Below are 12,672 nucleotides of genomic sequence, written 5' to 3'. Positions count from 1 at the left end.
GTTTGCTACTTCCCGTCTCTCCGCGAAGGTGGCTCGGGAAGCTCTTGCTGCATACCTCTTGCGAGACCCGGGTTATGCCTCCCCAATGGATCCGTCCTCGTTTGAGTTCGGTTCTTCTTCCCGTTTTTGGGTACGTTTGGAGGTTCCGGGGTCTTCCTGGCTAGCAGACTGCCCTTTCTTTTCGTTGGGGGCGTGGCATGGGTTCTGTCGGACCCGCACGCTTGATTGGCGCGAGACTGCTACTTTTATGCAGGTTTACCTGGGGGGCGAGTTTGAGCACCTTAATGCGTGCTTATTCGCTCCTGTGCTTTCTCGGGATGTTGGCCTTTTCCAGCTTCACGTGCAGGTTCCTCAACTTTCGGCTTCATTGGTTGCGGAGGAGTTGCGCTCCCGTGGGCATTTGGCTTCGGTCTTGCGTTTCTTTTCCCTTCTCGAGCTCTCTTCTGCTTGGCTCGAGGAGGATGTGGGAGCGTTGGCTGAAGGGCCTTCGTCCGGGGCGCTTTCTTCGGCAGCTAGGGCGTCGGCTGCACTGTTGAAGCTCTTTGCGCCCATCCTGAAGGAAGCGGTGTCTCTGTTTTTTGCTTCTCGCCTCGCGTGCCGTCAGGCTGTGCTCGCCCTCTCTTTGGATTCCGCTTGGGCCCTGGCTCTTAGGTTTTCGTCTCCTTTTTGTCCGTTGCTGTTTGCAGAGTCTGCGGTGTCCCAGTTTCTGCATGCGGCTTCGGCTAGTTGTCGTCCTATGGCGGACTTGTTGATTCTCCGGAGCAGTCGTTCTCGGCAGTTTCGGAGGGGTCGTGCCAGGGTTTCGGTTTCCGCTGGTCGAGGTGGGCCTTTGGTGCCGGTTTCTGAGCCGTTGTTCCCTTTGGGGCCAGCGTCGTCTGGGCGGCGCAGTGTTCGCCCTGTTCGACGGTTGGGTTCTCGTGCGGGGCGTCGGCCCTTTCGCAGTTTGCCCCGTTGACGGGGCGATGGGGGGGAGGCTCGCTCTGTTTGCCCGCGCTTGGTCCCACGATTTGTGGGCCTTTTCGGTCGTGTCATCCGGCCTGCGGTGGCGTTGGGCGACTCGTCCTCCTTTGGGGGGTTCGGGGCTAACAGGGCAGGTCTCTTCTCCTGCGCTTCGTCAAGTCATCTTGGAGTGGGTGCGCTTGGGCGTGGTCGAACCGACTACGTCCCTCAGGTGGGTTTCCCGCCTGTTTCCAGTGCCGAAACGGGACTGTGCGGATCTGAGGTTCATTCTGGACTTGTCCCGTCTGAACCCCTGGATTCCTTGCCCCTCCTTTCGGATGACTACTCTGTCTCAGGTCCGGCTTCTGTTGGAGCCGGGTGCCTGGATGGTGTCCCTGGACCTAAAGGACGCGTATTGGCACGTTCCTATTCATCCGGGGTTCAGGGACTGGTTAGGCTTCGTGGTAGGGCGTCACGCTTACCGTTTTCGTTGCCTACCTTTTGGCCTGAATCTGGCACCTCGCGTTTTCACGCGTCTGACCCGAGTTGTGGTGACCCGTCTGCGTCTTCTTGGGATTCGGGTTTTGGCCTACCTCGACGACTGGCTGGTGTGGGCTCCCAGTCGGTCAGCTTGTCTGCTCGCCAGGGATTTGGTTCTTTCCCAGCTCGCCAGGTTCGGGTTCCTGGTGAACTGGAGGAAGTCCCATCTGGTTCCGTCCCAGGTTCGGACCTGGCTGGGTCTTGTTTGGGATTCTCGGACCGCTTCCTTGTCTCTACCTCCGGTGGCGTTGCGGCGGCTGCGGGACCGCCGTTTGCTGTTTCTGCGAGGGTCCCGGGTCACTCGGCGGTTGCTCGAGCGGTTGTGCGGGAGTCTGAACTTCGCCATGCTAGTCTACCCGCCGGGTCGGGTTTGGCTTCGGCGTCTGTTTTGGTTCCTTCGGGGACGTCCTTTCCGCCTCTCTCGCGATCGTTGGGTTCGCCCTCCGGGGGTCTTATGTCGGTTGCTGCGTCACCGTCTTCCTCTTCGGATTTTTCGGGGTTCGGTGCCTTGGCGCCTTCCCGAGCCCTCGCTCGATGTGTTCACGGACGCGTCGTCTCTCGGCTGGGGCTTTGTGACCAGTGCTCACCAGGCAGGCCAGGGACGGTGGGGTCCGTCCTTCCATCGGGCTCACAGCACGGTTCGGGAGTTCGCGGCTGTCTGGTTCGCGCTTCGGAGGGTTCGGGTCGCTCGGGGATCGACCATTCGCCTCCATTCGGACTGTTCTCCGGTGGTTCATTGCCTGAACCGCGGGGGTTCTCTTCGGTCCTTGGCTCTTTGGGGTTGGTCCCTTCGAGTGGTTCGTCTGCTGGATTCTCGGGGTTTGGCTCTCCGTGCGGTTCACGTCCGGGGAGTGTCCAACGTTCTGGCGGACGGTCTGTCTCGCTTCCTTCCCCTGTCCACGGAATGGACGGTCGACGACGACTCGTTTCGTTGGATCTGCCAGACGTACGGTCTCCCAGATGTGGACCTCTTCGCGTCGGCGTGGTCCCGGCGTCTCCCTCTATATGTGACGCCCTTTCCCGACTGCGAGGCGTTCGCGGTGGATGCTTTTCGGCAGGACTGGTCGAGGTGGGGTTACCTGTACCTTTTTCCTCCGGTCCAGCTGTTGCTTCGGGTTCTGGTTCGGTTAGAGACATTCCCGGGGAGAGTAGTCCTCGTGGCCCCTTGGTGGCCGGCCCAGCCTTGGTTTCCGGTGCTTCTGGCTCGGTGCCCGAACCCGGGACGTTTCCCGCGGCTCCGCCTCTTTCAGCAGGTCGGCCCGATCCGGTACGGGGCTGGTTCGACCTTCTCCTCTGCTCTTCGCGTCTGGTCTTTTTGACGCGGGTGTATCACCATTTCTATGGTGATCAGGTGGCTTCTTTGATGGTGTCCCACCTGAGAGCTTCGTCTAGGCGACAGTATGAAGTTTCCTGGCGTTCCTTTCGCCATTTTCTGGCTCTTCGTAGGTTGTCTTTTCTCTCGGATCGGGTTGTTTTGTCCTTCCTTACTTGGCTTTTTCAGGACCGTCATTTGATGCCTAATACTGTCGCCTCGTATCGTGCGGCGCTGGCGGAGCCGCTCCAGCTCGCTTTCGGGGTGGACGTCACATCCACCCCGTTTCGTAAGCTTTCCCGTGCTATGTTTCACCTCCGGCCTGCTCATGCGCCGCCTGAGCCGTCCTGGTCCTTGGACAGGGTGCTCTCCTATCTTTCCTCTCCTCGGTTTGTGGTGGCCCCTTCGGTTCCTGATTGTTTTTCCAAGGCTTTGTTTTTGTTGGCATTGGCCTCTGGGGGCCGGGTAGGGGAGCTTCATGCTCTCCTCCGGCGCAGGGGTTACTGCTCTTTTGGTCCTGGGGGTAGGTTTGTCCGTTTGCAGCCTTCTCCGTCCTTTCTGGCAAAGAACGAGACGGCTGCTTTCCGGAGGGGTCCGTGGGTCATTGATGCTTGGTTGGTTCAGCCGGGGGTGCATCATGTGTTGTGTCCTGTTGCTGCACTTCGCCGTTACCTGCGCGCTTCGGCCGGAGTGGCTGGGGATGCGCTTTGGGTTGATCCGGTTTCCCTCGTTCCCTGTTCCAGGGCTCGGGTCTCCCAGGTTGTCTGCAGGGTTATTAAATCTAGCCAGCCTGCGGTCTATCCTCGCGCCCATGACGTTAGGAAGTTTGCGGCTTTGGCTGCCGTGTTTGGTAATATGTCTTGGGCTCATATTCGGGCGCGTGGATTTTGGAAGTCGAACAGGGTCCTGGCCGCCCGTTATTTGGTGAATGTCCCTGCTCCTCGTCGTTCTTGTGTTGCTTTGGGTCGCAGGTTGCAGCCCGTTGTCTCGACTTCGAGTTGAGGAGTTTGTGGCCTCCGCCTCCCGGGTAAGTCCCATTTTTCCTTCTCTTTGGGTATGTAGCTCCAGGGAGCCGTAGGGGCTCCCCCCAGAAAACCAGCGTTGAATGTAATGAAACGCCATTTTCTGGGTGAGCCCCGGAGGCTCCCTGGTTACCCTCCCTCCCATCCGGTCGGCGGGATTTTTCGCGTTGGTTGAAGCCTAGTTTCCGAACTGACGGCAGCCGGCGCGGTGAGGTCCGGGGCCCCCCCCCTCCCCCTCCCGGGGAGGGGAGGGCTGCGCGGACGACCGGCGCGGCAGTAAATTGATTGTTTGATTGTTTTCCTTGGGATTGTAGGGAGTTTTCTACCTCTCTGTTCGGTTTTTGTTGTAGTTTTTTACCATGTGGGGTTTGTTTTGTTACGCCTACCTTTCTGGGTGCCTAACACCGGTCGATGGCAGATAAGGAAAACCCCCAACCATATGGGGTTTTCCAGGGCCATTGCTCCCTGAAACCTCTCTGAAGGGGCCAGGTTCTGGCGCTGGTCCCTGGTAGGTCTGAACTCCATAGCTAATGTCCCGGTCTAACATAACACACATTAGCCCGATAAGCTCCAGGGAGCCTCCGGGGCTCACCCAGAAAATGGCGTTTCATTACATTCAACGCTGGTTTTTTTCTGCTTGTTTTTGAAAAATATTTTTCCTTTCAGCTTGTAGATAGAACACGAAACAATGGGTATAAATTGGAATAAGTTTTAGATTTAGGAAAAAGACCTGGGCAAATACACCTTTGGCGACAGAGCTGAACTCATTTCTCATGGTAATTTGAAATCTTAGCTTTGAAATGATCCTAGAAAAATGGGCAATAGTATGGAAATACCTTATTGAGAAAAACGAGCTTATAATGGATGACGTCATTGTACATTAGGCTTGACAGAAGGCGGCCTTTTAATCCCCCTTTACTATAAATATTGAAAATGGGAATAAATACACTATAACAGAAAACGGACTTATTCAGGGAAGATGAAGACTGGCTAGCTGATGACGTCATTGACCGATGCCTGTGCATGGGTCACTGGGGTAACGAAAAACATGTGTGACTACGAGGGACCTTTTAATCCCCTTGAAACAAAATGGCTGGGGCCTAGGAGCGAACCTTTTAATATAACAGTTGGAAAATTCTATATGACATTCGGGAGGGGACAATAAAATGAATGAAAATATTAGGAGACTATGAGGGACCGTTGGGTAAAATATGGAAAAAACCCATGGCCCTACGAAGGACCGTTGATAAAAAACTTTGACTTGTTCACCGGGGTAACAAAATGGACTAGGCGCTACGGAGGACCGTTGGGGATAAACATGGAAAAACCCATGGCCCTACGAAGGACCGCTGGAAAAAGCAAAACGGTCCTTCGTAGCGCCTTTTCCCACTACTAGGTTAGCGCAGGTGGTTGTGGTTCAGGTACATCTCTTGGAGTTGTTCATAGCTGCCGGCGGCTACCATTCAGTCCCTCCAAAAAACCTATGTTGAATGTAATGTGAAACACCAATTTCTGGGTGAGCCCCGGAGGCTCCCTGAAGCTATCACACTGATTAAATGCCATACTACTAGGTCTCGTTAGTTGCAGAGTTCTATTGGCCTACCGGGGACCACAAGGCCCCCCTCAGAGAGGCGCAGGGAGTGATGGCCCAGCACACTGGAGCTGGAGCTGGAGCTGGATGTGACAAAGGCTGTTGGGCCTGACAGAATCTCACCATGGATACTATAGGAAGGTGCAGAAGCACTAAGTGTGCCACTCTCTATGGTGTATAACAGGTCACTGGAAACAGGAGACCTACCAGAAAGTTGGAAGACAGCTAATGTAGTCCCAATATACAAGAAGGGTGACAGGCAAGAGGCACTGAACTACAGGTCAGTTTCCCTAACTTGTATACCATGCAAGGTGATGGAGAATATCATGAGGAAAAGGCTCGTAGAGCATCTGGAGGGAAATCATTTTGTAACGCACCACCAACATGGGTTCAGAGATGGTAAATCGTGCCTCACAGGTTCAATAGAATTCTATGACCAGGCAGCGAAAATTAGGCAGGAAAGAGAAGGGTAGGTCGACTGCATTTTCCTGGACTGCCAGAAAGCCTTTGACACAGTATCCCATAAAAGGCTGTTAAAAAAGTTGGAGCAACAGGCAGGAGTAAAAGGGAAGGTGCTCCAGTGGATAAGGGAGTACTTAAGCAACAGGAAACAGCGAGTAACGGTGAGGGGGGAGACATCAGGGTGGCGAGATGTCACCAGCGGAGTCCCACAGAGCTCAGTACTTGGACCCGTCCTGTTTCTAATATATGTAAACTATCTTCCGGAGGGTATAGACTCGTTCCTCTCAAAGTTTGCAGATGATGCAAAAATTATGAGAAGAATCAAGTCAGATGAAGATAGACAGACTACAGGATGACCTAGACAAACTGGAGGAATGGTCTAGAAAATGGCAGCTAAAGTTCAACTCAGGAAAGTGTAAGGTAATGAAATTAGGCAAAGGGAGCAGAAGGCTGAACACAAGGTATCATCTGGGAGGTGAAATCCTGCAAGAGTTAAATAGAGAGAAAGATCTGGGGGTTGATATCACACCAGACCTGTCCCCAGAGGCCCACATCAAAAGGATATCATCAGCGGCATATTCTAGACTGGCCAACATAAGAACTGCTTTTAGAAACTTGTATAAGGAATCGTTCAGGACCCTGTATACCACTTATATCAGACCAATCCTGGAATATTCAGCTCCAGCCTGGAGTCCATACCTAGTTAAATACAAGACAAAGTTAGGGAAGATTCAGCGGTATGCCACAAGGCTCATCCCAGAACTGAGAGGTATGAGCTACGAGGAAAGGCTAAAGGAGCTGAACCTCACGTCCCTGGAAAACAGACGAGTAAGGGGAGACATGATAACCACCTACAAAATTTTCAGGGGAATTGACAGGGTGGACAAAGACAAACTCTTCAGCATGGGTGGGACATGAACAAGGGGACACAGGTGGATACTTAGTACCCAGATGAGCCACAGAGACGTTAGAATTTTTTCAGTGTCAGAGTAGTTAATAAATGGAATGTACTAGGAAGTGATGTGGTGGAGGCTGTGTCTATGCACAGTTTCAAATGTAGATATGATAGAGCCCAGTAGGCTCAGGAATCTGTACACCAGTTGATTGACAGTTGAGAGGCGGGACCAAAGAGATGAAGCTCAACCCCCGCAAGCACAATTAGGTGAGTACACTTTACATTTAAAGTTTATCTTCTTTGCCACCATCCAAGGGAAAGTACCCAGAAAGTTAGGCGAATCAAAACAGACTACTGCATGGTAAAAACGAGACCACAGCTCCAAAATTGCCAAGGAAACTTCCTAACAATGAAAACAAACAACCAAAATTTTGTGAAACTAGCACCCTCTAGTTTGCCCCAACCTCTTCCTTTGGTTGTAGGGGAGGAGAGAGCATGCCCGGGTCACCCGGGCCCAATCTCCCCATTTCTTTAATGATAAAACCAAGATGATGACCCAGGGAAGAGAGGGTGTCAGGAAAGAAACTAGTGTTTCATTACATTCAACAATGGTTATCTGAGGGCTGCCCCGTCGACTCCCTGAAGCTAACTATCCACAGAGAAAGACGAAAAGGGGCACTTACCAGGGAAGAGGCAGCACCGCAGGTATCAAGTCGAAGGAGAAACTGAACTCTGTGACAGGTGACCTAAAGCAACAAACGGCCACTGAGGACCAGGGTCATTAACAAGATACCTGGTGTCTTGTTAACAGTATCTTCGCTCGAGAAAGCTTGCGAAACGAGGCTGACAAAACATCAACTCCAAACAGGAGCAGAAGTTGCTCTGCCAACGCCGTGCGATAAGCCTCAGTATTCGGCATAAGCTGCCGATCAGAGAAAAACCAAGAAAGAAAGGACAAGACAACCCAGTCAGGAACAGGACAATGATGAAGGGAGAGAAAAGGGCAAAAAGACCTCCAAGAAACCTCATACTGTAGCTGAGAAGAAAGCCGCAGGTGGGACACCGTCAAACCAGCCACCCGTTCACTATACAAATGACAATAAATATTGGTCAAAAAGTCTATACACATAAAGCGAAAGATAAGGTCGAACCAATGAGATACGCCACTTGCGTGACCTTCTGATAAAGGCGGAGCTGTGGAAAGACGCCTGGGTTCGGACGCCGCGCGAGTAATGCCTGAAACGAAGACTGGGCTGGCCACCAAGGAGCTAGAAGAATCACTCTTCCCCCCCCCCCCCTGTAAGACTCCAGCTGCATCAGTACTCTGAGCAACAGGAAAAGAAGGTAAATGCATCCCAACCTCGACCAGTCCAGCCGAAATGTGTCTTCTGCAAGGGCCATGCAGTCGGGAAATGACTCCGCATAAAGAGGTAGACACGGAGACCACACCGATGCTAAGAGGTCAATGTCCAGGTGCCCAACCATCCGGGAAAGCCATTGGCAGTTAACGGCATCAACAATGCATTCCATGGAAAGAGGAAGGGTGGTTTTGTCTGGGAGCCCAAACCAACCATTCGTCGGGATAGACCAACACCCGAAAATGTAGCAAACGAAGATGGGTCACTACGATCATAGTCAATTGCATAAAAATGTGATGTGCTATATTTAGCCCGAACGGGTGAACCCAAAATTGGTGAACCTTGGAGCCCCATAATGAAACCAAACCAATCCCTGAACTGTGGATGATTTGGGATGTGCCAATACTAGTCTTGGGGGTCCAACGATGCCCAGTTCAGGACTTGGGACAACGTAGTCTTCCAAAAGAAGGGTCAGGGTATCAACTGGTTCAGTCTGGAAAGATTGAGAATGCACTGGAGGTCCGAGCAATCCCGTTTAGGGACGGAAAACAGGTGAGAAACCCAATGAAGAGACGAGGTCATTTTGACTACGCTCAAAAGCACACACTCCAAGATGACCTGACAAAGGCTGGGAGAGGAGGCCTGCCCTAAAAGCACTGAACCCCTTATTGGAGGCGAGATGACCCAACTCCACTACAGGCTGCAAAACAAGACCTGAAATGCCAATGAATCGTGGGACCAAGAGTAGTGGGCAAACCAAGCAAGCCTATCCCCCACCGCCCAGTAAAAGGGGTGACCCACAAAAGGGCCGACATGAACCATGAGAGCCAGGCCTCCGAACAGAGCGAGCACAGCGCCGACTAGATGGAAAGGAAGAAGCTGGCAGAAATACATCCGACCCGGCTGCCAGCACCACTGAGGACCTACCTTGACCAAACACAGGTGCAGACCTGGCCCGACTCTGCGGGAAGAACAAGACTGCTGAAGGAGCAGAGACTAAAACTCCTGCATTGAGGAACTACACTTGAGAGGCCTAACATCCTCTGAAAACCAATGAAAATGAAGCTCAAGAAGATTCAGGAAACCCATAGCGGAAGCCAGTTGCAAACTGGTGCAAAGGTCATCTGCAACCAAGGCAGCTGACAGTTGGGGGACTTGAGCATACAGCTGCACAAGATTCACGTTACAGGGAAGAGCAGGAGCGAAGAGGCACTCATTGAGGGATTCCAAAGAGCCTTCCCTCTCCCCCAGAAAGACCTACAACAAAGTGGACACTTAACAAATCCATAGGAGCCTTGATGAGGGTTCAAACCTATGTGCTGGGTGTTCCCAAGCACACACTCTAGACAACTATGCCATGACATGGTCAAAAGGATTGCAACCTGGGATACTACTACACCCTCTAGGATTCCTGAGGCTTCCACTGAAGCCGAACCACAGTTTCGGTCATCCAGGAATGTTCTACTTCTGACGCTCTTCTTTCAATACGCAGAGTAATCACACTATCATGATGCATCAATGAGCAAATCCGTAGGAGCCGTGATGAGGGTTCGAACCTTGCAGTGGATGTTCCCAACAAGCACCGTGGATGAGGCAGAAAGTACTGTATGAGCATCGCCAGGGGGCACAGGGGATGGATAACCTTCAGATTCGCACTAGGCGAGAATAGGCTCAGAAGAGGCATCTGTAGTATAACCAACCCTGTAGGGATTTTCCAGAGCCTGAAGGGTTGGCTCCCTGCAGGAAGCCCTGGCACTGGGGGTCTGCTGCACTGGTAAACCCTGTCAGTGCAGGGAGCCAAGCCACCTGAAACCTAAGATAAAGCTGAGGGGGGGGGGGGCAGCAAGGGGGGTTCAACTGCTTACATCCTAATTAGGCCAGCCTAATAAGGCAAAAGACAGAACCCCTAAGAAAAATCAAGCAAAACAAAGCAATACACACTCTGTGAATGGCAAGGTTCACAGAGAATCTTTTGCTTTACTTACATTATAGATGTTTTCTCAGTGAGGGTGATTGTAAGAATTCCCTGCTCCCTGTCTCTTTAGGGGGAGGGGGGGGGAGGGTTCTGGTTTTGGTCCCCTAGTAGGTAAATTAGGACTTGAAGCTGATGTGATTCATATCCGTGGAGGTATCTCAGTGAGTATCTCAGTGAGCTCAGTGAGCGTAACGGCTTCAGGGAGCCGTTACGTTCATCGCTGGCTTTATATATGGCTCTCACTAACAAGGAATTCTGTTTTTTCATTTACCTTGACAGTTCTTGTTTTTGCATTAGGTTATATCTCAGATTGTTGTTTATCTCATTTAGGTATACAGCTGAGGATGAAGTGTTGTATTATTGAGGATAATATTTGCTTCTTCCTATGTGTATTGATGTCTTTCTTTTTTTGTGCAGACACTCAATTTTAAAACAGTGCAAGATGGATGACATCTTAGTGCCTATGACTCGTGGCAACATGGAAGACATTGAAAATGAAGGTCGGGAAGCAGGAGAGTCCACCTTGGAGTACTCCTCTGGGGTCAATACTCAGGTTAGTGTTTATTTTCATGATTGTTGTGTTTGTATGCTGCTGACAAGCTAAAGTACAAGCCAGTACTTTGCCTGTTGTGTGAATGAAATGACTTTGACAGTTCTATGGATATTTGTGCCTGCATGCTGAACCTTGGCTTGTAGGAAGCCATTAATTTCTAAATCATCATCAAATGTCCCCCTCCCCCCCCTCCATGATATCATACTTTTTCTCCCTGTCTAGATGAGTGTTTTCCTGCATCAAGGTTGACTATTTTATACTTCAAATTGGTGTAATACTTGTCCCACCTTTGAGTAATACAAGGTGTGTGTGTATCTGGTAATCATGGCTAGCTATAATTTTCTTTACATTGGTGACATAGATATCCCAAAGTGACAATACAAAACTGTAATGTATTGCAGGTGATGTACGAGAAAGAAGCACGTATTGTATTGGACTATTCCTCCCTGTCAGACACCCAGAAGGAGCTGGATGATATTGATGATGTTCATAAAGCTGAGAAGCGTATGCAAAAACATATTAATGAGCTCATCAACACCATACAACGTATTCAGGTAATTTATTGGAATAGAAAACTATGGTGTGGCTTTTTGTAAATTATATAGTGAAGCAGTTTACATTAAGTAACAGAAGCTCTAAATATCTTTGTAAAGGACTTTTGTTACTGTAAATAAAATTTTCTGGGGAAGCCCCTGGTGAGTACCTGAAGCTATCTTGCTGAGATTGCTCCATGTAGATGGGTGACATCAGAAGGCGGGAGTTCTGTTTGGCCTACCGGGGACCAGAGTCAAAACTTGACTCTTTTGAGGAGGCCCCTTTGGCCTGGGGCAAAGAATCTATCTGCTCCTTTGACCCTGGCCAAAGGGGCAGAGAGCAATTACCAATTCACCACTTCAGTGAGACAGCATTTAGAAAGTTATTGAAGCTTGATAGACAACTGGAGTGTTAACAGACCAAATCTTATAAAAATGATAAACAACCCAACAAACGATTCAAATGTTTCTTGACTCAAATACAAGAGAAACGTTCAAAATAGGGCAAAACTCGCCTAGATTGGGCCTCGCCCACCCGAGCTGGCCGTCTGCTCACCAGTTTGTCGACTGAAGCCGGCTGTGGCTGAGGTCTCCTCTGGCCTCAATTTTCTGCTTGTCTTCTCGCCAGGGGTTTGGTTCTTTTCCAGCTCTCCAGGTTCGGGTTCTTAGTGAACTGGAGGAAGTCCCATTTGGTTCTGTTGCAGGTTAGGACTTTGCTGGGCCTTGTTTAGGATTTTTGGACGGCTTCTGGGTTTTTCCCTCCTGCAGCATTACTCCAGCTGTAGTCCCATTGGCTGTTTCTGAGCTCCTTTGGCTCCCTGGAGCTATCCAAGCTATGTATATCATTAGACTTTGGCATCAGTGTGAATGGAGTTCTAAGCCTACCGGGGACCACGGCCAGAACCTGGCCCCCTCAGAAAGGCACGAGGAGCAATGGTTTATGGAAATGCACATGTGATTTGGAGCAGTCTATATCTGCCATCGACCAGAACAGGCACCCAGAAAGTTAAGCACCTCAAAACAAACCCCTATTCTAGTTAAAATGACTAAAATAAACAAACTAATGGAAAAACCTCCCCAAATGAAAACGAGGAAATGAACATGACGTCACACAAGCCGTGCCGCATGTCTGCGCAGCTCCACCATCCCCAGGAGGGGAAAGAGGGAGCCCCAGACCCCCAGACCCCCCAGACCCCACTCCGGCAATCCACCCACCAGTTCTTCGGCTGATGTGATTGGGCATTGTTGTGTGGCTCCAGCTCCAGACTCTCTCTGTGTTGTGCTGTACCTTGGGCCCAGTACTGCTCTTACGGTGGCATGCGAGCTGGGAGTAATATTCTCAGGTACTTGGGCTGTATGTGCTTAGGGTTCCCTTTCCTGAGTGCCCTGTAAGTACTGCCCTAGGGGTTTGGGGTTATCTTCCACAAGTGACCTTGGGGTCTACCTCTGTTGGTCTTTTGGTGCTCGGCAATTGACCGCCCCGAGTATGTTG

General features: G+C 50.9%; 1 protein-coding gene across 2 annotated transcripts in view; it reads left to right on the top strand.

Moving 5' to 3' along the window:
• The window catches only part of SMC1 (structural maintenance of chromosomes 1), a 236,364-nt gene that overhangs the window by 126,320 nt on the left and 97,372 nt on the right, over positions 1-12,672 (top strand). For both annotated transcript variants that reach the window (XM_069334324.1, XM_069334323.1), the window contains exons 11-12: positions 10,512-10,647; positions 11,049-11,201. In XM_069334324.1, the coding sequence (XP_069190425.1) occupies positions 10,512-10,647; positions 11,049-11,201 (289 nt within the window). The remainder of the gene's footprint in view (positions 1-10,511; positions 10,648-11,048; positions 11,202-12,672) is intronic.

Source organism: Procambarus clarkii, chromosome 31, assembly GCF_040958095.1.
Source record: "Procambarus clarkii isolate CNS0578487 chromosome 31, FALCON_Pclarkii_2.0, whole genome shotgun sequence".
NCBI lineage: Eukaryota > Metazoa > Arthropoda > Malacostraca > Decapoda > Cambaridae > Procambarus > Procambarus clarkii.
The sequence above is the reverse complement of the archived record's forward strand: the minus strand, read 5'-3'. Positions and strand labels throughout refer to the sequence as shown.